The sequence below is a fragment of the Camelus ferus genome, chromosome 26 (genome assembly GCF_009834535.1).
Source record: "Camelus ferus isolate YT-003-E chromosome 26, BCGSAC_Cfer_1.0, whole genome shotgun sequence".
Classification (NCBI taxonomy): Eukaryota; Metazoa; Chordata; class Mammalia; order Artiodactyla; family Camelidae; genus Camelus; species Camelus ferus.
Window position 1 is genome coordinate 13,529,318 of NC_045721.1, and position 25,482 is coordinate 13,554,799.

General features: G+C 36.2%; 1 protein-coding gene across 6 annotated transcripts in view; it reads right to left on the reverse strand.

Moving 5' to 3' along the window:
* MSR1 (macrophage scavenger receptor 1) overlaps positions 1–25,482 on the reverse strand; it is a 64,279-nt gene that overhangs the window by 27,246 nt on the left and 11,551 nt on the right. For 5 of the 6 annotated variants that reach the window (XM_032468676.1, XM_006191592.3, XM_032468674.1 and 2 more), the window contains 6 exons: positions 25,338–25,444; positions 23,893–24,006; positions 19,838–20,250; positions 15,953–16,139; positions 7,175–7,255; positions 1,698–1,778 (listed from right to left, as the gene is read on the reverse strand). In XM_032468676.1, coding sequence (XP_032324567.1) covers positions 1,698–1,778; positions 7,175–7,255; positions 15,953–16,139; positions 19,838–20,250; positions 23,893–24,006; positions 25,338–25,440 — 979 coding nt within the window. In that variant the 5' untranslated portion in view covers positions 25,441–25,444. The remainder of the gene's footprint in view (positions 1–1,697; positions 1,779–7,174; positions 7,256–15,952; positions 16,140–19,837; positions 20,251–23,892; positions 24,007–25,337; positions 25,445–25,482) is intronic. The other variant, XM_032468675.1, reaches the window with a different exon arrangement.

The window sequence follows — 25,482 nt, forward strand, 5'->3', positions numbered from 1 at the left end:
CATGGTTTTAGAGATGACTGGTACATAAATATGCCGTTCAATTCAGGTAATCAGATCTCTGGTGGAGACTACTGTAGGTTGTTTACTTATGGTTAGTTGATTTTTTTCCCCAAGCCTGACTGCCATTGACACAGTCTGACACTGATACTGTCAGAAATACCTTATGTTAACCTGTTAGAATTGCTAACATCCAAACCACTGACCACACCAAATGCTGGTGAAGATGTGGAGCATTAAGAATTTTCACTTGTTTCTGGTAGGAGTGCAAAATGGTACATTTACTTTGGAAGACAGTTTGACAATTTCTAACAGAGCTAAATATAAGGTTAGTTATCATGCAATCCAGCAATCATACTTCTAGGTGAACTCATGTCCACACAAAAATGTGCCTCCACACAAAAATGTGCCCAGTGAATGCTTATACCATCTTTCACTGATTGCCAAGGCTTGTAAGCAACCAAGGTATCTCTCAACAGGTGAGTAGATAAATAAATTGTGGTACAACCAAATATTAGAATGTACTGAGCATTGAAAATAAATGAACTATCATGCCACAAAAAGATACAGAGAAACTTTAATGTACATTGCTAAACGGGATAAGCCAGTCTGAAAAAATTACATATAGTATGATTCCAAATAGATGACATTCTGGAAAGGGCAAAACTGTGGAGACAGCACAAAAATCACTGGTTATCATGGGGTTGGTAGGGAGGAGTGTGGTGATGAGTAGGGGGAACACAGGGGATCTTTAGGGCTGTGAAACTATTCTAAATGGTACACTAGCAGTGGATTCACGTCACCATACATTTGTAAAAACCCATACAATGTAAAACACGGAGCATGAACCCTAATACAGACTGTGGGCCTTAGTTAATAATAATGTATCAACATTGGGTCATCAATTCTAACAAATGCACCTCACTACTGCAAGATGCTAAAAATAGGGAAAACTCTATGTGGGTAGGTGGTACTTGGGAAATCTCTGCATTTTCTGGGCAATTTTTCTATAAACCTAACAGTACTCTAAAAAACAAAATCTGTTACAAAAAAGAAGAAAAAAGAAATAAAACCCTCAATGATAAGGCTTCTATTCTCTTGGTCATAATTGACTTTGAAGTTAGGAAACAACACACCTACTCCCTTTTAAATTTCTGTGCAAAATTCACAATTCAAGCTTAGGCTACTGGCGTAAGAAGCAGAAATAATATCGTCATTATGCAAATTTTAAAAGCCCCAAACAATGTTGATTGTTAAGTACTAATATACCATAGCAGGCAGTTCATCTTGCAAAGGATAGAATTTCAGGTCTACCTGTATTTTGCTAACTTAACAGGGTTGGGTCTGTTTTGGTTAAAGGGGTGTTAATACTTTGGTTCTTTGTTTTTCTTTGTTGTCTTTCCACTCTCTCTATTCTAAGATAGATGCCATTCTTCATGGTGATTTATGGTGGTCTGGAGTTGACAGATCCTCTGTTGTGGTTTTATATTAAGCTATTTTCCTTTGGGACATAGAAACTTTCCTCTGGTGGACAGAAATCCATTTCAAAATGTTTCAGGTGACAAAATGAACTGCATGTGAGTGCCACTACTCGTACTATGATGACCATTGTTTTTGTTACCTGAGAAGTTGAAAGGAATAGCTATGAGGTGGTATTTATTTGATATATTCTATAAAGAAAATACACACGATCATAATACCTGGTCTTCCCGGTGTTCCTGAGAATCCTCGACTTCCAGGAAAGCCAATCGATCCTCGATCACCTTTGAGACCTGGAGGACCTACGTACATGGTTAATGAAGGAAAAAAAAAAAAAAAAACAGTGGTAACAATTCATTTTTCATAGAGATTTGAGAGTATAATGAAACAATCATTAGTGAATATGAAAGAGGTGTATCTCCAAATGGAGAAATAATATCTGTCTTTAAATTTCATGTGCACCATTAATAGACAGTACCAACAAGTAGAAACATTAGTGCATTCCATACATTGCAGATATTCAATACCTAACAAATTGTTATTACAAATAAAAAACACATGAGTCCAAAAAAAAATCTTAAGAGTCTTAACCAGCAGGCTTATGCAGTCTAATCAGGAATCTTCAAATGGCAGAATTTTGCTGTAGCTGAAATAATAACTTTGAAATGTATAAGCTGAAAACTGAATTCTTAAATATTTGTCCCAGAAAAAGCACAAGTCAAGAAATGAGAAGTACTGAAGAAAATTTGTTAAAAAAAAAACTGAAGTCCTGGTTTTGGAATGTTACTCTACCTCTCATGGACTTATTTTTACATATTCCACTGTAACTCCAAACCATAATGTAACCATACGTATATGTGTGTGTGTGTATAGTACACAAAGATTCACTTATGGATATATATATATAAACCCAGAGTTTTACATGCTTAAATAAGAAGAGTCATTTCTTTTTAACCCCAAATCACTATGGTGACTAATGAAAATGCATATAAAAGCAACTGTTGTCTTCCTATGGGATAAAATATTTCATTCTGGAGTTCAGCAGTTTCGAATAAACTACTGTAAAGATCTCATTTTAGGTGTTATTATCCGTTTACAGAGATCCTATTAATCCAACCTTCAGTTAACTCCTTGGGAAGCACATCTTTTCCCAATGTCTGTCTTTCAACATATTGCCATTGGTTCACCAGGTTCAGAAGGCAGGGCTTACACATATTTAATTCATTAAAAAAATCTTTCCTTGAGGTTCGTTCATATAGATCCCTAAAACTGAGCTAACTGTTCTCCAAGAAGTGTGCAGTTTAAGAAGTATATTATTCTAAATAGTTAAGAAATATTACTCAACAGGTATTAACACTTTGATTCTAACAGAAATTAAGCAGATATCCAAAGCAATACAGTGACAAATTATGTTTAGAAGTATTAGTAAAGTCAGGCCATCTCAACTTAATTAAATTACTCAATATATACTACTTTGTATATATAGTGACATATTGTGTGTGTGTGTGTATATCTATATAATGTACATACACATGTACATATAAAATATATTGATATATGACTTTGTAGTATATATTGGCTGGACTTCACAACATACAGCCTAAAAACAAGGTCTAATATAAGTTCTCAAAACAGGCTGATAGATTAATAGTTACACCTTTCTTCAATATCCAAGCCAGGCAGTCAGACCTTTGTACTTGCAGTATTAAGATGCGTCACACAAATTTACAAATAAAAACACTGACTCTAAATTTTCTCTGTCTTTTTTAATCTTAGAACATTCCCCACTCTTTTTAGAGTACCACTCATTGGTGACTCCCATCTTTACCACTTTTTTTTCCCATTAACGCAACAATAACAGGTTGAGCACACATATTGTGTCAGTCCATGCACATCCCTGGGGTAACAAATGTTCTTATCCAAACAGATTTTTCCAATGTAGAGACAGGTGGTAATAAAGTTAATGAAAAAATAATTTTGGAGATGATAAATTTTTGAAAAAATGGAGAAATGTTATATAGAATGCGTGTAGATCTGCTTTATTGAAGGGGACCAGAAAGAACCTCTCCAGTGATGGCTCAATGACTACATTACAGCGACTCCCAGAATACAGCTTATTCAACTAGGATTTATACTACATTTTTCAATGGGCGAACAAATTACTCTATAAATGAAGAACTTTCATAGAAACCACTCGATCATTAGACTTCTATTTGAGGGGAAGTTTAAGCAGACTCTACATGGCCTGTAGAATTATATGACTTGTTTGTTTAACAGGTTTGAAAATGTAACCCCTAAATATAAGCCTAGCACGACTGAATTTTACTCCAAGAGGTCAGATTCTCTGAAACTTTGAGGAGACAGTTAGCTAATTTCCTACAAAAATCAGCAGCAAGGGGAAGGTCTGGCACCTGCTTCTAACTCAAAGGCAACATAAGTACATTTGACACAGAAACTTAGCCATGGAATGTTAGTTTTAAGGGATCTTACATATCACACCATCCAAATCTGTCACTTTCTTGAGGCAGGAATAGCAGATCAGAGAAATCCAACTCTCTCTCTCTCGCTCTCTCTATACATACACACACACACACACACATTCATGGCTCGTCTGATTATTATCCATATATCCTGGGCTCCCAGCTCTCCCTTTCAGCTTCTTTTTCTGCTCTAGTAGACTGGTTAAGAGCATGCATTTTTGCAATCATGCCCCTCTGAGTTCAAATACTGTCCCTCCTGCTTACCAGCTGCTGATTGATCTTGGGCAAGTCATTTCACCTCTCTGTGCATCTGTAAAATAGGTATATAATTTGTCCCTACATCCTAAGTTTGATGTGATGATTAAAAGAGCTCACACATGAAAACACATGGAAAAGTGCTTGCCATGCAAAAAATGCACTGGTTAGCTTTTCTTTTACCCCACCTCCTTCTCTTCTTCTCCCTCCTCCTTCTTCATCACAGTAACATAATCATTTTCACCAGCCTTTTGTACTGGGTTAGCAGCAACATCTTTGCACTCACAGGCACAATTTGCGACCTCCCGAAGAAACCCACTTTCAATACCCAGACTCAGAGCTACAGCCGCAGGCTGGCAGCTTTCCTCACTCAGATGAGTATTTTCAGAAGCATCATTCTTGTTGAAAGCTGGGAAAGAGGACTTTCTGGGGCACTGATCGGGAGGAGGGGAGGGTGTGAGTAAAGACATGTGTGGATATAAAGATTAATGAAATATGGTTCCTGTCCTCCAATCTCTACAGTCAGGATGGACTTTATTTTCCCTTCCAGATGCCAGATTTCCATGGTGGAAAATTCAGGTTGTGTGAGAAAAGGAAAGAGCATTGGGTGATGATGAAAATTTTTCAGATGGAGGAACCTTTGGTTCCCTTCCCAAGGCATCAATTGTAGGGAGCCCCTCCCATAACTACAGGTCAGGCTGCCCTGTGACCGATCCCTCTGGGTGGAAACACAGCCCATTAGATGGCCTACAAAAAGGTTCCTTTAGGAACCAAGGAAGTATCCTTTCTTTAAGGCATTGCTGTCATGGGGGAATAACCATTCTAAAAGTGGTCCCCAGAAGGGATGAGATGAGATGAGATCAAGAACCCTCGATCACGGCATTCATCAGCCTGATACAACTACTTGTCATGCTGGCAGTTCTGTGACGGTAAAGACGCCACCCCTGTACACAGACCCTGCGGCCTCGTAGAGCATCAGGTGCAAGAAAGGTCTCAGGAAACATTTTTTCTATTTAGGTCATTCTCCCTTGCGTGCTTGCAAGAAAATGGCACTCTGAAATGGATTTCTATTATATTATTTTAACATAATATCCATCCCAGGACATGAGTAACAATTGTAATATATTTACTATATTGATCATTTAAGACCACTAGGATAAGCACTCATTTTTCTCAGATTTTCCTATCACAGTTGTGACTCAGGCTGTATTTAGTGGGCTTGATTGTGTGTATGGCGGAGTCTTCCTAAACTTGCTGAAAACAGGATGTAGGATTACCATGACAGTCTATCACAGACGCTTAACTTTCTGATTCCAAGACCAAGCATGGGGAAAATAGGCAATCTGGCCAAGAGCAAGACAGAATGCAGCAGTTAGGCAGAGAGATGCCTGGTCACGTCAGTATTTTTGCTGCGGTGCACCAAATCCAAATAGGCAACCTAATAATCCAAGAGTCATCTACCACACCAACAGTGAAATCTGCCTCTCTTTTTTGAGGGGCTGGATAACGCCTATTTATGTATATGAGCAGTACCACCAGCAGCAGACTAAAACCTCACTTGAAGAATCAAAGCAGCTTTGCAGTAGTGTCTGTTCACGGTATTAATGAAAGGTGAAACTTTAAACTCCCTCTTTCTGTTTCATACAGCCACAGTTCAGAAACAGCTGCAAAAGATGTTCCCAAGATGATGCTTTGTACAGCAAGTGGTGGCCCAGACTGAACTTTTATGGTTGAGTTATAAAGCTTTGACAATTGCAATTTGTAACGGAGGAGCTGACAGACCTTTGACAATAGCCGCTCTGGCAGATGATTTAACGCTGGTGACTTCCCCTGCTTGTGACATTAATGCACCACTGCTAAGATCTGCTGAATGCTAGTCAAGTAGAAGGACTTTTCTGAATACAGAATCTTACCTGGCAGTACCTTCAAAAGCAAACCAACAATTCACCCTATATATATTTTTTTTTCAAAAAACTTAAAGTCTTTTTTTTTTAATGTAAACTCTATATATTGGCTTTTTAAGCACTATGATGTAAAGGGCAAGCATGTGTCAAATTCATGCTTTTCATTTTTAAAAATTGTTTTTCTGATGTAACCTGGGCTGGTCGATACATTGATCAAAAAGAAGAACATTTTATATAATCCAAACACAGAAAAATAAGATGAAGTTCATAGTGTTTAGACATTTTTTAGCAGCACACATCATTCTAGTTATAATTAGACCATGCAATATACTCTCTACTTTCAAAAAGCATGCAGGTGTTTATTTCTAGCCATGAATATCATGATGGTCATGTTACTATTATTATCTCCTTTATTTTCTTAAGAGCAAAGAAAGTTCATGCTCTTTCTCCTTTTCTGTCTTCTATTATCTTCTTTCAAAATATTACTTTCAAGTTTACAAAACAATGGAAAATAACTTGAAACAATTTTTCTCTGAATAAGATACAGAGAGTGGCTCACAGCAAAGTCAAAGTCATCTGTATTCTGGTCAATATTTACACTCAGATTGCATAGGTTTAAGCAGATAAGTTCCAGTTATACCACTGAGCTATACCCTCCCCCCATATTAATTTGGGTGTTTTTTATTGTATTTTAAAAACCAGATAACTTGCAAATATATTCAATGTGAAGATGGTTTTCGTGTTCTCCTTCACATGTGACCTAAAGCTAGGTCTGCCAAACACTGTTTGTAGTCAGTGAGTAGACAGCACTCCCTAGACTTATGAGCAACCCCATGTTGTTAAAGCATTTAACTTTCTTCAAAAATCAATTCAGTGCTTACCATTCAGTACATTATAGTGATGAGGCTACCGGACCATTTAATATCCCCTCAATACACACACACATGCACACATATGCCACACAGGGAACCAATCAGATGGTTCCTACCCCTGCACACATCCATGGATGTCTATCACCTAGCCCTGTAGTGCAGGATGGAGTAGTTACTATTACCATACCTACTGGACCTGGAACGCCTCGTGGACCAACTTCTCCGATGGAACCTCTATCTCCTTTCTCACCTGGAGGTCCAGGAGGACCTTTAAAAAATAAATGACAATTACTGATCATAGTTTTAAAGCACAGGTAAAATGCATTTGTCATCTGTCAAGACAGTTACACAGGCAAACCCAAAGCCTTTTATCTCTTGTTCAATTCCACAGAATGAGTAAGACTGACCTTCCCCAGTGGAAGCAGACCCTGCTACTGAGTAGTGCAATGATGAGACAGCCCTAAATTAGACAACCTAATTGTGGATTCTGTACTGAAATGTGCCCAGCACTGTTCTAGGTTCACAGATCCTGGGGGCAGAGAAAAGACACCGAGTCAACGATGGCACAAACCCACATGAGTACTGTGCACCTACTGGGCATGACACACAGTCCCCCTAAAACGAGTTCCCCTGCCAAGTTTATGATTGACCTCTCTATCCAAATCTTTATCCCCTTTTTTGGTCTCCTATTCTCTGTTCCCCTTAGGATTGAGGAATATCAAAGAAAAGGGGGCAGTGACACCAAACAGGACCCCATAGGGCCTTCCAGGATACAAAAGCCCCTTTGGGTCCCCTGGTTTTTGTTTGTTTGTTTTTCTTTTTTTATTGAAGTATAGTCAGTTTACAGTGTTGCGTCAATTTCTGATGTACAGCATAATGTTTCAGTCATACATATACATACGTATATTCCTTTTCATATTCTTTTTCAATATAGGTTACTACAAGATATTGAATATAGTTCCCTGTGCTACACAGAAAAACTTGTTTATGTATTTTATATAGTAGATAGTATCTGCAAATCTTGAATTCCCAATTTATCCCTTTCTACCTCATTTACCCCCCAGTAACCATAAATTTGTTCTCTATGTCTGTGAGTCTGTTTTTGTTTTGCAAATAAGTTCATTTGCATCTTTTTTTTAGATTCCACATATAAGTGATACCATATGGTATTTTTCTTTCTCTGTCTGGCTTACTTCACTATGATAATCTCCAGGTCCATCAATGTTGCTGCAAATGGCATTATTTTATTCCTTTTTACAAATGAGTAGTATTTCACAATATATATACACATGCATACATATACATATACCTCAACTTCTTAAACAGGTCCCCTGTTTCTTGTTTGTATTAAAAAAAAAAAAAAAAAAAAGCCTTTCATCTCCTAGGCCTTCCCTGAGCTCCAAAGAGCAGGCAGAGAAGTTACCAGAGACGTGAGAGAGCAGAAATAAAGGAGAGGCAGTCAAGCAAGAACAGTAAGGAGAGCTTCAAAAATGGTCAGTAGTGATAAAACAGAGCCCTAGTTTATCCTCGAGGGACATACAGGACAATCTGACGCACATCTTTGAGTAGTTCTGCGGAAGCTAAGACCCCCACCCAGGCGGAGGGTGGTGACTACATGCTGACCACAAGCACACGACCCCAGACTGGCTGGAACCAGGAGGCTGGCTGATGACTAAGACTCCCGGAATATCTCCCTGTTACCTCACCAACAGGCAGATTTCATTATCCTGAGTTAGATGCTCTGTGGAGAATTAATGAATAAAGACTTATAAGTCATGTGATACCCTCCAGGGAAACCAAACTCCACACATAGCAGTAGACAACCCCAAACCAAGCTGCTGAAAATGAGAAGCTTGGGTATTTGTTAGATGCTGATCAGCATGAGCAGCAATGGCTGAAAAGACTTTACTGAGGGAGGAGGTAGGACTTGCAGGATACTTTAAGGAAAGGGTAGAATGAGAAGAAAGAGAATTCTGGGTAAGCAGGAGGGATGTGGAGGAAGGGAGGAAAGTGAAAATGGCTAAAGGAATGTCTTTTCAAGTAAAATTCCTAGAGAGGAATTCCTAGATGGATGTAGATAACATAAAATAAGTCGGGTAGGTTGCAAGGAAGATTTTAACTATTTAGGCTCACAATTACCAAGGTGTCCCCCTGGTACTGAGTTTGAGCAACCCTGATTTCATCATGTGAATTTTCTGTGCCCAGCAAAACAGATATTTGGTGACCACCTCTTTAGCGAGATGGCACTGAGTATGTCCCTCTTCCACATGGACTGCTGCAGGACAAGTATTAGTCCCTTCATTTAAAGCAGAACACTTAGCAATTTTCAGTTCCAAAAGGAAGAAACAAATCTGGATGTACTATAGAATAATCAAATAGCAATGTTTTGAAAGAGGCATTTTCAATTCTTGCGATTCAGCCACATAACTCAAGGTCAACACACAACTATGTTTAGCATCAATGGTTAGAGAGCACTTGTTTACAATTTTTAATCAGGTGGGTAGATATAATACCTGAAAATTTAAGGTAAACGAAAATAAGAGGGAATTCACAAATAGATAAAAATGATCTCATGAATAAGTATATTCTGTCCATTTCTTTTGCTTTTTTTTGAAATCTTTGTCCCTGCTTCTCTCCATTTTTCTGATCTGTTTCTGATTTTTTGAGGTTTAGTTTGGGTTTCGGGACTTTCCCTCCCTGGTTACTTAGATATCATCCTGCTTCTCAATGGCACCTTATCCATCTCTCTTCCTAGACACCACTGGGCAGTAATGTCTTATTGCACTTTCATTACAAAAGCAACTCTACTTATTATAGGAAATATAAAAGCCTAGAAAAAATAAGAGGAAAAATATAATTCATAATTCTGTCATCTTGAGAGAATAACCATTGACAAATGTTCTGTTTGTGTTGTGTCTATTTTTTTTTTGTTTGTTTGTTTTACATAATTATCATGCAAACTACACACTCCTGGGCATTAGGCAGTTGTAGTAACAACTAGCAAATGCTCCTATGATATAGCTTGGTGTTGGGAACATACACCTGGGTGTTATACAAGGAATGTTATGGTTTTACAGTCATGGGAAGCTACACATCTATTCCATGCAGGGTGTAGTTCTTCCCAACAAAGAGGTTTTAACCTCCACAACTATGAACACAACTGCAGCTCATTCATCTCTGCACGGTGACAAAGGAGGGGAACAGCAGGACAGAAAGACTCAATTTGCAGCCTGAATTTTGCTGAGCAAATTGAAGGAAAGCAAATCCACAGTACTCCAGGATGACATTTTGCAAAAAAAAAGTGCACACACAAAGACTCTGAGTTAGTGATCAGGGCTCTAAAGCAAGGCACAGACGTTCCAGGAAAAGCTAGAAGGCGTGAGACAAGAAAGAGGGGACACAGACTAGCTCTGGGCTCTTCGCCTCTGAGACGAAGAGTTGTCACCATTTCTTTAATAAGTAAGAAATGGAACTCTTTCATAATCACCAACTACCCTTTCAATTATTTTGCATGTAACTGTGTATAGTAATTATACACAGAACAAAATGTGGGAGCATTCTAATTTGAAAAGATAGAAGCACCCTGATGTTCACAGCAGCACTATTTACAGTGGCCAAGACAACATTTAGGAAACAACCTAAACGTCCATCTACAGATAACTGGATAAAGAAGTTGTGATACACACACACACACACACACAAATGGAACAATACTCAGCCATAAAAAAAAAATAATGTCATTTGCAGCAACATTGATGGACCTGGAGATAGTCATTCTAAGTGAAGTAAGCCAGATAGAGAAAGAAAAATACCATATGATATCACTTAAACATGGAATCTAAAAAAATGACACAAAGTTATTTACAAAACAGAAACAGACTCACAGACATGGAAAACAAACTTATGGTTACCAGGGGTAAAGGGGTGGGAAGGGATAAACTGAGAGTTCGAGATTGTAGATACTAACTACTATATATAAAATAGATAAGCTACAAGTTTCTACTGTGTAGCACAGGGGAACTATATTCAATATCTTCTAGTAACCTATAATGAAAAAGAATATGAAAAAGAATATATGTATCTATGTACATGCATGACTGAAATATGCTGCACATCAGAAATTAACACAACATTGTAATGATTATACTTCAGTAAAGGCAAACAAAAAAAGTGGGAGCATTAATTCAATCACAAAAATACATCTGTGTTATTTTATAAAATTCTGAGTTAAAGATCCCTTTGTCTATTTTTATGTAAAAATACTGATACCAGCTACCTGAATCCCAGAGTAAGAAAACCAGGTTAAGGCTTCCCTTAGAGAGTTCTAACTAGATGTGCTGGATGTTACATTTTTATTGTTATTTTAGTTTTTAGGTAGCATTAATCTCACCTATTATATTGTGTTTCATTTTTAAGATGTTAGACTTCTACTGCCTGGAACAAAATGTAGGAAGTATCTCAACAAATGATGTTAGTGTCTTTCAGATATTTTGGAGGGATGGAGGTACACAGATGACATAGTACTTTTCTCATAGCTCCCTGTGTAGAACTTTTGAGAACATTATCAATACAATGCTCTCGAGCTTTTTTCCGAAAACCTGTCTCTCCAATCCTGCTGTCATTCATATACCATCCTGCACTTGGACTAGTCTAGAGTTGTTGTTTTATCTTTAACTTGGTCTGAACATACTTTGTCTATTTTACCCTCATATTTCCTTCAGTTTCAGTTTAAAAACAAATGTCTGCATCAACTGTAAAGAAACGTAGCCATCTGTTCTGCCACGTTATGGGAAAAAGAACTAAGGTTTCTACATGGCCACAGAGACGTACTGATTTAAAATACTCAGCAATTTAAAAATATCATAGATCAAAATTATCCATTTTACTGGAAAAGCAAACCCAGGAATATTATATCACTTAAAATCCTCAGATGATAACATAGCACTAATAATATTAATAATATTTGCCAACATTTCCAGAGCTGTGCTTCTCCGTGTCCTGCACATGATGATCATAAACTCCTCACTTTGTTCTCAGTCTTCCCTCATATTTAGATCCTTATAAAAATCCAGTGGAAGCAGAAAAGGCTTCATGTAAGAGGTGGCATACTATATGGACATTAATGACAGATAAGATATTTTCAGATATAAATAGAAGAGGAAAGATATCACTTCAAGTGGAGGAAAAGGCAAGAGGCAGGATGTAAAAAGTACTGGATATGTTAGAATCACAGTAACATCAATTGATACACTGGTTTATAAAAGAGAAAAGAGAGAGTGAGGCATTTAAGTCATTAAGAGACACATTATAGAAGCTCTTAGGGTGCTACAGAGAGAAATGTGTCTAATAAGGAGGCAACAGAGAGGCTTTTTGTAACCTAGGGTTTCCCTCTAGGAAGGCTGCATTCTAACAAGAGCAGAAAGGATCGTAGTCTGAAAGACTGAGGCAGGAAATAAATGGGAGACTATTGAAACATTCTGGCAGGGAAGTGATAAGAATAGTTTACACAAATACAAACAAATGAGAAAGGGATAGAGAATGTGGAACCTAAGAACTAATGGTATTCCTGGGAGAAAAGAAAATGACAACAATTAAAATTTCTGTCTCAGAAAGCTGGAAGAATGACATTGCCATTACAAAGTGTAACTTCATAAAAAAGAAGTGTCACTTTCACTTCTTCATCCAGTACAGATACAATCGCTCACCCACTATCTGCCAGGCCCTCTAACAGGTGCCGGGCATGGAGACGTGGACAGGAGAGACGAGCTCCAACCGCATGGAGCTCACGTTCCATCAGAGAAGATGTGTGATGAACAGAGAGCGACTGCGTATGTGAAACCACATCATGCGGTTCTGAGTACTCTGAGGAAGTCACAGCACCAATGACACAGAGAGACGGGGAAAAAAATGAGAATGGAAGAGGGAGAAATTATCTCCAACAAGGTAATTTTGAGTAGACCCAGGAAGGAATGGACATCCAAGAGAGAACATTTAAAGAAAGAGAAGGCGTCTCGTGCACAATGCGGAGAGCAAGAAGCGAAACCAGCGCTTCCTCCTTAATAACTTACACTTTTTCATGCACTTTCGTTCTTCCAGATCTCAGGCTAGAGAGAAGGACCGAGGGCAGATTAGAAAAGAAGGCAGAGAAGTAGGTGAGTGTCAGGTCACGTAGGAGTTCAGATTTTATTCCAAGCCCAGTGGGAAGATACTGGAAGGTCATAAGAGAGAAAAGATCTAATAATGTATTATTATTATCATTTTTGGATAGCACTCTTTTGCTCTCTGTAGAATGGATCAAGAGCAGAATCAGGGAAAGGGGAGGGTACGGTATAGCGCAGTGGTAGAGTATGTGCTTGGCATGCACGAGGTCTTGGGTTTGATCCCCTGGACCATTAAATAAATAAATAAATAAATAAATAAATAAAATAAAACTAATTCCCCCCACAAAATTTTTTTTAATTTTAAATCTAAAAAAAAATTGTTTTAAATTGTGAAATCGGGGAGAACAGTAGCGAAGCTGATGCAGTGCACAGGACTGGACTACAGCTGCCTGAGTCAGAACAGCAGCAGAGGCGAGAGGGAGAAGGCAGTTTAGTGTATGTCAAGAAGGGTTAACAGGACTCATGTGGATTGGACATAGGGAGTGAGAGAAAGAGGAGATCAAAGCTTGCGTCCAAGATCTTGGAGTGAGGTATCAGTTGGACAATGACTCAACTGACAGATAAGACTGGGGAAGCAATAGATTTGAGGGGTGGATGGGGGTAGGTGCTCCAGAACTAATGGTTTGAGGTGTGGATTTGTGAAGTTTGGGATATTTATTTGCAATCCCAAGTGGGAATGTCTAATTGTTAGTGAAAAACTGGATTAATTTAAATTTGTCTTTATCACTGGTTTTAATGTAATAATTTAAGAATACATGTGGAATGTTCTATATAATTAAACTACAAAGCACAATAATAAATAGAATACACCTGCAACATAACGACCAGACGAGCAGCTATCGATCTAGCTGCTCACCAATCCCATTCATCTACTTCCTTTTCAAAAATAATCATTAACCAAAATCATCATCATCATCATCATTAAGCTGATGTGTTTCTCAGTTTCTTGCATTTTTAAAACAACCATTCTTATTACATGTGTATGTACTGGTAAACATACACTTACTTTTGGTAAATTGTGAGCATTAGAAACAAAAATTATACTATATAGAGTCTCCTGGGACTTGTTTTTTAATTTTTCTTTTCCTGTAAAAACTTGGACATTAAGACTTCTTAATTATCCTAGTGCTTTGTAAAATGAAATTGCATAGATTTCTGTTTCTCTTATTACTAATAGGATGTAACGGTTAAAATTTTAAAATAGAGCTTAACAGATATGGTAGCTAGAAAAAGAAAATCCAACATGAATTTAATTAGGGTTACAGAGGAAAGGGCAGAGAGAGTTGTGAAGAGGCAATATTCAAAGAGACTGAAGCTGATAATGTTCCCAAATTTATGATAGACTTAAATCCACAAATAGAAGTGGATTTAAGAAGAAAATGAAATAAAACGAATGCCAAATGGAAAAAATTGTTAATGTAAAAATGCAGATTAGTAGAACGACAGGTATTAAAGATAAAGAGACTGACCAGCAGTTTGGTAGCAATCATTTGAAAAGCAACAAGAAAGGCCAGAAACCAGAAGAAAATATAGATGGAACTCACCAAAGTAACTGTCACCCTAAGAAATATGCAGGTAGTAAAACAATTTTAAAGATCAAGGACAAAATGGAAAAAATGAAATCAACAGATCTCACCACCAGTGGATTTTCACTAAATGAACCTCCAAAAACTGTACTTCAGGAAGAAGGAAAGTGATCCCAGAAGAGATGTCACAGATGCACTTAGAAGGAGGAAAAACTGGTAAACTCATGGGTAAATCTAAACAAATACTGTTTGCATAATGTAAGAAAAATAATATTGACAAAATTTCTGGTTTAAAAAAATACATACAATAGAAATGAGCTGTACTCAAAAACAGCAGGAAACTAGGGAAGTGGGTCAGCAGAGCATTTTAAGTTCCTTGTCTGTTTCATGGTAAAGTGAAGATACTGATCAATTTGCGACTTCAAGGTAAATTTCAAGGACAACTATCAACAAAATAAAAATAACTATAAAGTTCCCAACATCTTTTTGGTGCCTTTGGTAGAGAGAAAAGTTTATTGACAAAAATCTCAAACAACCCAAAAGTTAACAAGAAAAGAAAGCAAAAGGAATACAGAACTGGACAAAAGCAGAGCACAAAACAAGACAGTAAAATTTAATAAGCACAGTGAAAAGAGATGGCCACACTGCACAGTAAATTTTAGAAACTGTTCTTGACAAGAGACAAACCTAGTACAAAGGATATCAAAAGGTTGAAAGTAAAATATGGGAAAAATATTTAAAATGTAAATAATGACTAAAAGTTAGTGTAGAAATATGTATGTTGTATATACTAACTGAAAACAGTACGATTCAATTCACCTTGTTTTACTCACAGGAACTGAAGAAGAGATGAACAAATTAATTGTTATCTGGGAAAATTCTAAAGACCTTTCTAACTAATAATACAATCAATCAGGTAAGAAGAAAGAATCTGGAAGTTTAGAGAAGCAGAATTAACAAGTTTGATTTAGGCACACAGAGAACTTTGTGCCTTACAGAAAATTTGGACTCACTTTCAGTACATATGACATGCTCTGAACAATAACTCATTAAAACTTAAGTGAGATTTCATTTTCTCCCATTACTTTCTATTTAAAGGATACCAAGATATTGTTGTCTTAATATGTCTTGATATCATCTCGTCTCCTTCCTCTGGATATTTGTAGTAAATGTATACCCCCAAACTATTTTAAACCATAGAATTTCAAATACCAAATTTCTACATACATCAGTATCTTTTAACATGTCATTTTCTGGAGGAATGAGAAGATATTTTACCTTGAATTAAAGTGATATTTTTCAGGGTCTGAGAATGTTCCCAGTCCTTCAGCCTGAGATCATTAGTGATGTTATTCAACAGTTTCACTTCTCTTTTTATTTCCTGTTCCAAATGCACTTGTTTTTCGTTCAGAGACATAATTTCTGCTGATGCATTGTACACACGCTCCTCCAATTTGCTCATCCCCTGTGAAACATGAGCAAACATCAGCAATTTTATTATACATGTAATTACCTAACACATAATTTTAAGAAGCCCTGCAAGTCAGGTTTTTTTTTAAAGACACATTATAACATTATAGGAATATAATGGAATAAGAATATGGAAATTAGAGAACTCTTTCAAAGCACTGTTTTGAAGCCTTTGGTTTTGAAGCATTTTCTCTTTTAACTGAATGGCTGAATTTTCACAGTCCCTGCCAGAAAAAAAAATTGGTTAAATATATATTTAAGGTATGCTTCTATTCTCAAATATATAGACATAAAAATGCTAAAAAAACACTTGTCATATGGTTTTTAATTTGTCTGAAGTGAAATTCTTTATGCTGTAGAGTAATTCCAATGCTATGAATTCAGTAGATCTGTGTATTAAATTGTTTTATAGCAATAAAAGGTTAATGTCATAATTCTCAGTAGCAATGAACATTAAGGATAGCTTTGCAGACTCAATACAATCACAACTAGCATATTAACAATATCTTTCAATTTTTGTTGCCTCTGTATTTAAGATTTCATTATTTTATGTTTTCAAACGCACATATACTTTGTGTGTATTTACACACATGCATTAATATATAGAGATTGTGAACATTGAGAGATCATAGTACATTCTGGAATATGCTTTTATTTTTCACTTAATAATACATTAAGAATATTCACCTCTTAAAGTACTTAGAGACTGCCTTATTGTGTATAATTTAGTAGAATTATATTGTATGTATTTTTAATAATGTATTTGATTCCTATTGATAGATTCTAAGTAGCACATTTGTTTTTACAACTTTAAATAATACTGAAAGGAACACCATTTTATAGATATTTACATATTTACTCAAGTGCTTCTATATTAGTGGATCTGATCAAAGGGACTAAATATAAATTTTGTTCAATATTGCCATACTGCCTTCCAAATATACAGTATCATTTAAAAAATCTTACTCATTGTATATCAGTGCTTACTTTTTGCCCTCAAATACTGGGTATTATCAACATACTAAGGTTTTCAGAGTAACAGTAGACATAAGAAATTCTTGTTTAATTTGCTTTCAGAATTATGATGAAATTAAATATCCAGTTATAAAGTTTTTGACAGTATTTTTCTTTATTACTTTTCCTTTTAAGAAACCAGTGGTGTATTGCTCCTTAATTTGGGTATAAAGAGAAAATTATACTTCCCTCCACTAGAGTGGACAAGTTGAGGTTAGATAGTCAAGTAAAACCTGTGGAAAGAATGAACATATATCCAGATTTGCCTCTCCTCCAGCACTGTCCTCAAGCAGAGTCTTCAGTTTTCACTGCTCCAACTGTGTCTTCCTCCATCCAAAACCTTGTTCTTGATTAGAATATCTCTACCCTCTACCCCCTCTATATGGCATCTTCCGTACAATTTGGTATAAAGGTGGAATAGCGAGCGTGGATGTTTGCGGGGCACAGCAACGTGATAAATGTGCTAAACTTAATTTAGGTGCCTACAAATTGCTCCAGCTCTGTCAGGTGGTCCCAGATATCCACAGAGCAAAGGTCAAGGGACTAGCAGATGGTTTTGTCACCTAAGACCTGGAAATCAACCATGTTTTTCATCCCTAAAGCTGAGGTTGCCTTTTTCCCTTTCTTTGAAAACTGCATATGGTGCTCACATTAACTGGATGCCACTTGAAATAATTTTATCAGGAAGAGATAAAGTGTATTTGATATTATTTTTAAAAGTCCTACACAGCATCCACAAACATGTCCCACACTCTACCACCGGTGGCACTGGTAGAAACAAGCATTTAATTTCGTGTTCTTTCAATTCTTTCTACCTACAATGGAGATGATCAATTCTACTTCCCTCTTTTATTTTTCTCTTTCAAATTAATGCTTGGTCTGTCCTTGATAAATATTACTTTGGTATTACTTATAAGCCTTTTCCTCAAACAGCATTAACTGATTCAGGCATTCATTTAATTTACTTATTTCTGCATTGAGCTAAAGATTCAAAGATGAATCAAATCGATTAAGCAGTGGGAATGAGATCTCAAATGCTGTTTTCAGTGAGCAAGTGCTCACACAGACAGACAGACAGACACACACACACACACACACACATACACATACACACTAGCACTGACTTAATTTCCAAATCTCTACAAATGACTACTGCCTTAAAAAATTTGAAAAAGCTTTAAAAAAAATTAGCTTTGGAAGCTCCCCCATTCCCCTGTACTCCCTCCCCCATTTCTAATGTTGGGACCCCTTCTAAAACCTAAGTGCAAAATCCAAATGCAAACAGCTCACTCATCACCAGATTTTGATAATTTCAACCAATTATCACTTCAAACATATTTAGGACTTCTACTGCCCTCCAAATGGCTTCCAATCTGGTTTCAATTTCTCTTTTATGTGGAATCATAGATACTCTGCAGTCTCTGATGGATTGGGGGCATTACCAATATCAAGTACATTCTTATTCTTTCAGTGTGTCCAACTCTTTCTCCTCACCCTGTTCTGAGCACTACTCCTCTGACCCCGTTTCTACACAAAGTCATTTTTCTCCTCCCTTCTCCTTTCCCTCCAATTTAATCAGTTTCTACTCCCATAACTGACATTTTCCTCAAAGTCTACTACAAAGATGCTAGCATTTCTTAGCTAATGGTGGAAAATACACAGATTTTACATTAAGCACCATCTCAGGGTTTTGATACTCTGTAATATTATTTTTTCACATGCGTAGTAAAGTTTTAGCTATACCCTTGTTTTTCATGTAAAGGAATAATTATAATTACTTAACAACAACAAAAATAATCCAGTTTTGAAATAAACAACTTGCTTCTTGATTTCTTTCTCATCAATACAAAGTTATCCAGAGGGCTGGCCACAGAATAGTCTAGAGCAGAGGTGAGAAAATTATGATCCGTGGGTCAAAGTCTTTTTGTAAATGAAGATTTATTGGATCACATTTTCACTCGTCTGTCTACACATTGTCTATGACCACTTTTGTGCTATGGTGGAAGAGACGAGAAGTTGCAAAAGAGATCATGTGGTCCCCAAAGCCTAAGTGTTATATTTGGGCCTTTGCAAAGAAATTTTTGCTGCAACTGGTCTAGAATGTCTTGCTCTTTTGTCTGGTGTATTTGATCCTATGATGGTCATAAGATGTTTACATTATTCAAACTTTAATTCCTCAATTCTAGTTACCTTTATACATAAAGCCTTATGTATACTTTCTCAGAGTGACAAAATTAACTATTTTGAAATTTAGATTTTGTAAGTTACCCAAGTAAATAAAGCTTCCAGTCCTTTGATGATGAAGAAATTTTGGGTTTGTTGTAAAATTTGCAAATACAGTGTCTTTTTCAACCCGTTAAGATAATCTAAAAACTGTAATTGGCTTAGACAGTCCCAAGAGACATTCTAAGAGTATTTGTAAAATTAAAATACATTAAAAAAGTTTATATTCAATGAAAACACAAACTTATCCTTTTGCTGGGAACCTGGAAAAGGCACTAGGTAAATCCATTTGAAACCTTCCAGTAAAATTACCAGGGGAATCAGGGTAAGCAGGATAATGTTGAAACAGGGTTTCCAACTCTCCCCACCACTGCCACCACCCCCGAACTATCTGCAGAGACAGGATCCAAATGGATTCAATCCCAGCATGTGACCTTCCAATACAAAAACTCTTACCTCTTGTTGTTTAAATGCATTCTCTTGGACTTTGCCATTCAGTGTCTCAATAGTAAGCTGCAAATCAAGCAATGTGGTGTTCAGACTTATCAACGAATTGGAGATTTCACTTATTGCATTTCCATGTCCCTGGATGAAGGAAGCCAAGGTACTTAGCTGGAGAAAAACATCATTAAATCTTTGATCAGTCACTACACTGAAATTTTGGAAATTCTCAGAATCTATGAAATTGGCTTGGTTATCTGAAAGATACTGGGTTCTCTTCTCCAGGTTGCTCATGTGTTCTGTAACGACTTCTTGAAATCTTATTTCATCTTCACTGTCGTTTCCTTTTCCTGCGAGACTTGCATACACATCATTTGCACTAATTGAACCAAATGTGCAATTCTTCATTTCCCACTTCAGGAGCTGCGCTGCATATTTAAGTAAAAATAGAGTCACGCCTTGTATCCTTAAATGCATCCACCATTCCATTCCATATCATTCCATCCCATATCATTCCATCCCATCCCATTCTAACATTCTGAATGCTCTACTACATCAGGCATTTATTTTAAATATGCAATGTATGAACCAAGGAAGGCATACTGCTGAGAGAGAACAGTCTCCTTTTCCCACTGTACATAAGAATTTCTTCCATGATTAAGTCATTCTTTCTGAATTGCTGCTTAGATGAATCTTCTGGGCCATTGCATTTGACTTTGTCAGTAAGAGTAAATTCTACAGATTATGAAGTACATTGTGTCCTGGTCCTCAGGTCTGCCGTTAGGATGAAGTGAGATAGTGTTTAACACAGTGTCTGAAGTAAGTATGTTGAATGTGTTAGTTATTATGAAGATAAATGATGATCTTACAAAAACAATATGGAGTAAAAGTAGAAGTTGGAGTGTTATTCACTGTATGAATAAATTGTTGGCTCATCTTCCTGATTTTACCACTAAACTAGCAGAGAATCATCATTTTCAGTTTACTCAGGCCTGATTTACTTTTAGTAGAGCAGGAAATCGGACAATTAAGTTTTTTTAACTTGAAAAAAATACTGCTTTTAAAAGGCTCCTCTTTATTTCTTAGAAAATATATACTCATAGCAGAAAATTTAGAAAAGACAAGTAATAAGGAAAAATAATTTACCATTAATCTCACCATTCCAGGTTAAGTGCTAACATTATGGTATATGCATGTCAAATTTCTGTTCCCACTATCATCTTATTATTATTATAAAAATAAGACTTTATATATAATTCAGAAATGACTTTTTATTTATTTATTTATTTTCAGAAATGACTTTTTAATTGGTACTCTATCATAACGACTTCTGCATATTATTCAATATTTTTTTATAAGACCTTTTCACAGTATGGAAAGGGAAGACCTGATTTGATAAAACATCACATTACCAAGGGATTTTCCTTAACACCAAGTTCAACATGAGTTGACAATGAAGGCTACATTTTGCTTAGAGATTTTGCTTGTTTTCCCAACTTCTGAATGAAAACTAATCTCATGCTTACTTTCTTTGAAAATGTTTAACTCTGTATCACCAATATAGCTAAAGAATGCCAGAGTTTCTATTTTCAAATGTTCCTTTCTTTCATTATCATCAGAGAGATGGCATTTTGTGTCTTTTTTATTTCATATTTGAAAGGAGACAAATCTTATGGCTTGTGCAAAGACCTAGGGAGAGAGTTATATTTAATTTTACAGATCACATTTACTCTTTCATGTTGGTAATACCTTCTCCTACCAAAATTCTATATTATTTTGAGCTAAAGGATCTTCAGTACGTCAGTAACGATTTATATACATGAATCCTAGATTGTATTTTATTGTTCAGAGACTTTATTATATGTTGTTATACTATGATAGTGAATAGCAGCTTCTTAAAAAAAGGTACCATGGTGATTTTATACTTAAGAAATATCTTTCAATGTGTAAAGACACTTTAGAGTTTTCATCTACATTTAAATTCATCTACTGATTTATATTTGCCGAGTAATTTCTATCATTTCAGGGATACATTTTTGTCTATATTTGAAATTTACTGATATCAAGTAGAGATATGTATTGCATTTTAGTTTCTTTTTGGAAAATATTCTGATCTACAACTTACAGCTGTAAATGGATTATCAATTGCTTATTATTCAAGTATGACAGACACAGTGAGATATGTTCCAAATTCTGGACTTTGGGAGCTAATGTGAACTCATAAGATTTGAACAGTTTCAGTTTTTTGTCAATCTTAATAGATTTGTTTTAGGAAACAAAACTACTTCAGATCAATCACTGTCAACCCTAGAACAAATGTATTGTTGTGGTAGTACTTTCTACTAGCCTACAGATTTTGAACTTGGTTACAACCTTGAAGTCTTTCCAGACTTCAGTCTGTATTCTGCAGGGGCCTAGTAGAAAGAAGTTGCACATCCTGGGGTTGGCTCTGCAGGCCACAGTTTGTATAAAAGTGTTGAATTTTACCCAAATTCTAATTATCTGATAGCTAATGATCAAAAACAATAAAACATCTTTTATTTACGCATTTCTAATTACAGATAAACATGTAAATAATCAACACAGGTGACCTCAGTGTATCAGGAAGTCGGTTGTCTAATGACAGACACATCAGGTTCTTTTACTTGGATGGCTGCGGTTGCTTGGATTGGTTGCTTGGTTGAGTTTGGTTTTGGTTGGTTTTGATTTTGTTTTTAATGGCCAAAATAGGAGTCATTTTTACAAATGGAAAATACCTTCCTGGCTAAAATTATGGCAACTCTGTTTTGTTTTGTTTTTTATTGGCTGACCAGATTTTGTTCTAAAAACCCAATTGCACTGGGAGATAATAGCCCACAGAGATTAGGAGTCAGGAGCCGTGGGTGGGAACTCCAGCTTTACCACTGAACAGTTTCCTATTTTTGAATGACGAGGATAGGCAAGCATCTGCTCAAGGGTAAGTATTAAGACAATCTGCAGGAAATTTATAGCCCAGCGCCTGAACAGAGTTAATGCTCAAAAACGATAGCTATTGTTAGAGTTGTTGTTTTCATGATCATTTCTTTCTTAGTAGAATTTTGGCTCTGACTTAGACTATTCCTTTAGGTTGCCTCTTGGTAAAGGAGGTTTAGCCTTATGTTAGGAGCATTTTCTTGTTAAGCTGATGACTAGGCACATACAAATATATCTTACTCCCAGCCTGTCTCTTGTTAGATCACACGTGTGGACGTTTGGTCAGTCACAGAGAGGAGGAGAGCTGCAAGGCATATAAATTCAAATGCCAACCTCTCAAAAATGCTACTGAGGGGAGTAATATTTACAGATCTTCTTGAGTTATTTTTAAGCCATCCACCCCTGTAGAAACTCTCAAATTTATCCCCAATTCAAGCGAAACTCTCCAAAAATATATGTACTTGAAAAACATCATGTAGAAACCAAGTAAAGTGCTCTGTTTTTTTTTTTTTTTAATTTGAAAGGATGCTATCAGGTTATTTTTAGAGGTGTTTTAAATAATACCCTTAGGAAATATGTGCCCACATAGTCTGTAAGAATCTCACTGAGGTATACAGGCTGTTATTTTACAAGGTCTCCTCTTTTTGAAGACTTACAGGAATGTTTCTTTCTGCTCTCAGTATTAGGAGTAGAAGTGTTTTTCCTGAATAACTGGCTTGATTTTATATTTTAGGCATTGCTAATGTAAATGATCATATTCATACCTTCACATTGATGACTAGAATATCTATCACAAAATTTATGATGCACACCCAGAAGTATATAGGACTCTATAGATAATAGCATTTTTGAAATGGTCTAATTCTTTCCATCTTACCTCCACATATCTCTATTTTTATCTTAAATATCCATTTGCTATGCTATTTCTTTTTAAATTGTTTTACTTAACAACTATGCAGAATCTCTTTTTTCTTTTAGTTAATTTGAGGAGCGCTCTGTGAGATGAAGTTTCCTCTTATGACCCTCCCACATATGAAAGACGGAATGTTTCTTTTTGCTCCTGCAGTAACTAATTTGCAGGAGGAGTTGCTGAGTCTCCGAACTCTAGAATCCTGTACCTGCCATGATTCCGAAGATAGGAACAAGCACTACGAACACGAGGAGGTAAAGGGCGATCAGTGCGGCTTTGAGAGACTTCATCTTCTCTTGAAGGGTTGGGCCGTTTGTAGGATCTAAAAAAGCAAAAGCCCAAACTACTGTTAGAAAATTTACTCTTCTTACTTAATTACAATTTTTGCAATCACCAATTATACTGTTCCTATCAAACCTACTGGAATAAAAAGGGAACAACAACAAAAAAATAGGTTCTCATTTATTCAGTAGGAAGCAAAAAAGAGTCACAGGAGAAGTCAATACAGGCATCACTACGAACATTTGATCTTTTCTCCATTATCTAAACATCCAAGACAAAGCTACTATCCTCTACAAGTTGTACTTGTCTCATTTGCAGGCATCAGTTGGTAAGTTTTAATAGTGATACCACATCAACATATCCAAACATGTCTTTTACTCTTCTCTTTAACATGGGAATATATTCTGGGTGAAAGTAAAATTCCTCAAGTAACTACATAATTATAAGGTTTTTTTCCTAGATTTTAAGTTCGATAAGAGAAATGTTATTTTCAGTGATGATTATGCAAATTTTCTTCTCTAATTCCATCTCAATAATTTTGCAGTTGGAGACCTCTTAGGATTTGCATGCAATGCAAAAATAATGAAATAACAAAATGATTCACATTTTGATTAAACTTTGAAATGGAGCAATAAAGCCCATCCTCTGGATGCTCTAAAACTTATTAATATTTTAGTGTATTTGTTTATATGGAACAGCACATAATGGGATGCCAATTGTGGAAAAGAGAACTCAATGTAGAGGGGAATCTTAGTAGCAGAGGAAGATATTTCTCTGATTAGGTAAATAAAACATCCACTAGAAATTTCTTTCCAATGGCCATTGTTTTTTTGCTTAATAAAAAAAGAAGGAAATTTTATTTTCAGGTTGTAAACTCCTAAGTTAAAATGAGAGTTCATTTTTTATGTTTGTTTATGTATGTATGTATTTATTTATTTTACTGAAGTATAGTCCCTTTACAATGCTGTGTTAATTTCTAGTGTACAGCACAGTGATTCAGTTATACATACATAAATATTCCTTTTCATTATAGGCCATTACAAGGTATTGAATATAGTTCCCTGTACCATATAGTAGGCCCATTGTCTAAAAACAAACGTTTAGACATTGTTCAATAATGTTCTATGAGGGACTGGAAGGAAAAGGAGAAAAAAAATTAGAAGTAAAGAAAAAATAAAGAAAAGGAGGAAAAAAAGAGAAGAAACAACCACAATACAAGCAAGATGAAGTATTCCATCCGCCAAGCAAAGTGTGAAATCCAACCTGGCAGATGGAATACACACATTTAGGGTTAAGTCTCAAGACCATCATTTTACATAGTGTCACTAAGTCTAAGGACAGTCCCCACAGGCACCCCACCATTGTACTTACTCGGAGGAAGCAAAGCTGTCATGGAGCGAGCATCAAACCTCACAGACTCTGTACAGCTCTTAGTGTCCTCCTGCTGATCCAGAAAGTTATCCCACTGGTCCATACTTCTATCAAATACGGGGAAAATATGTTAATTACATGGAAT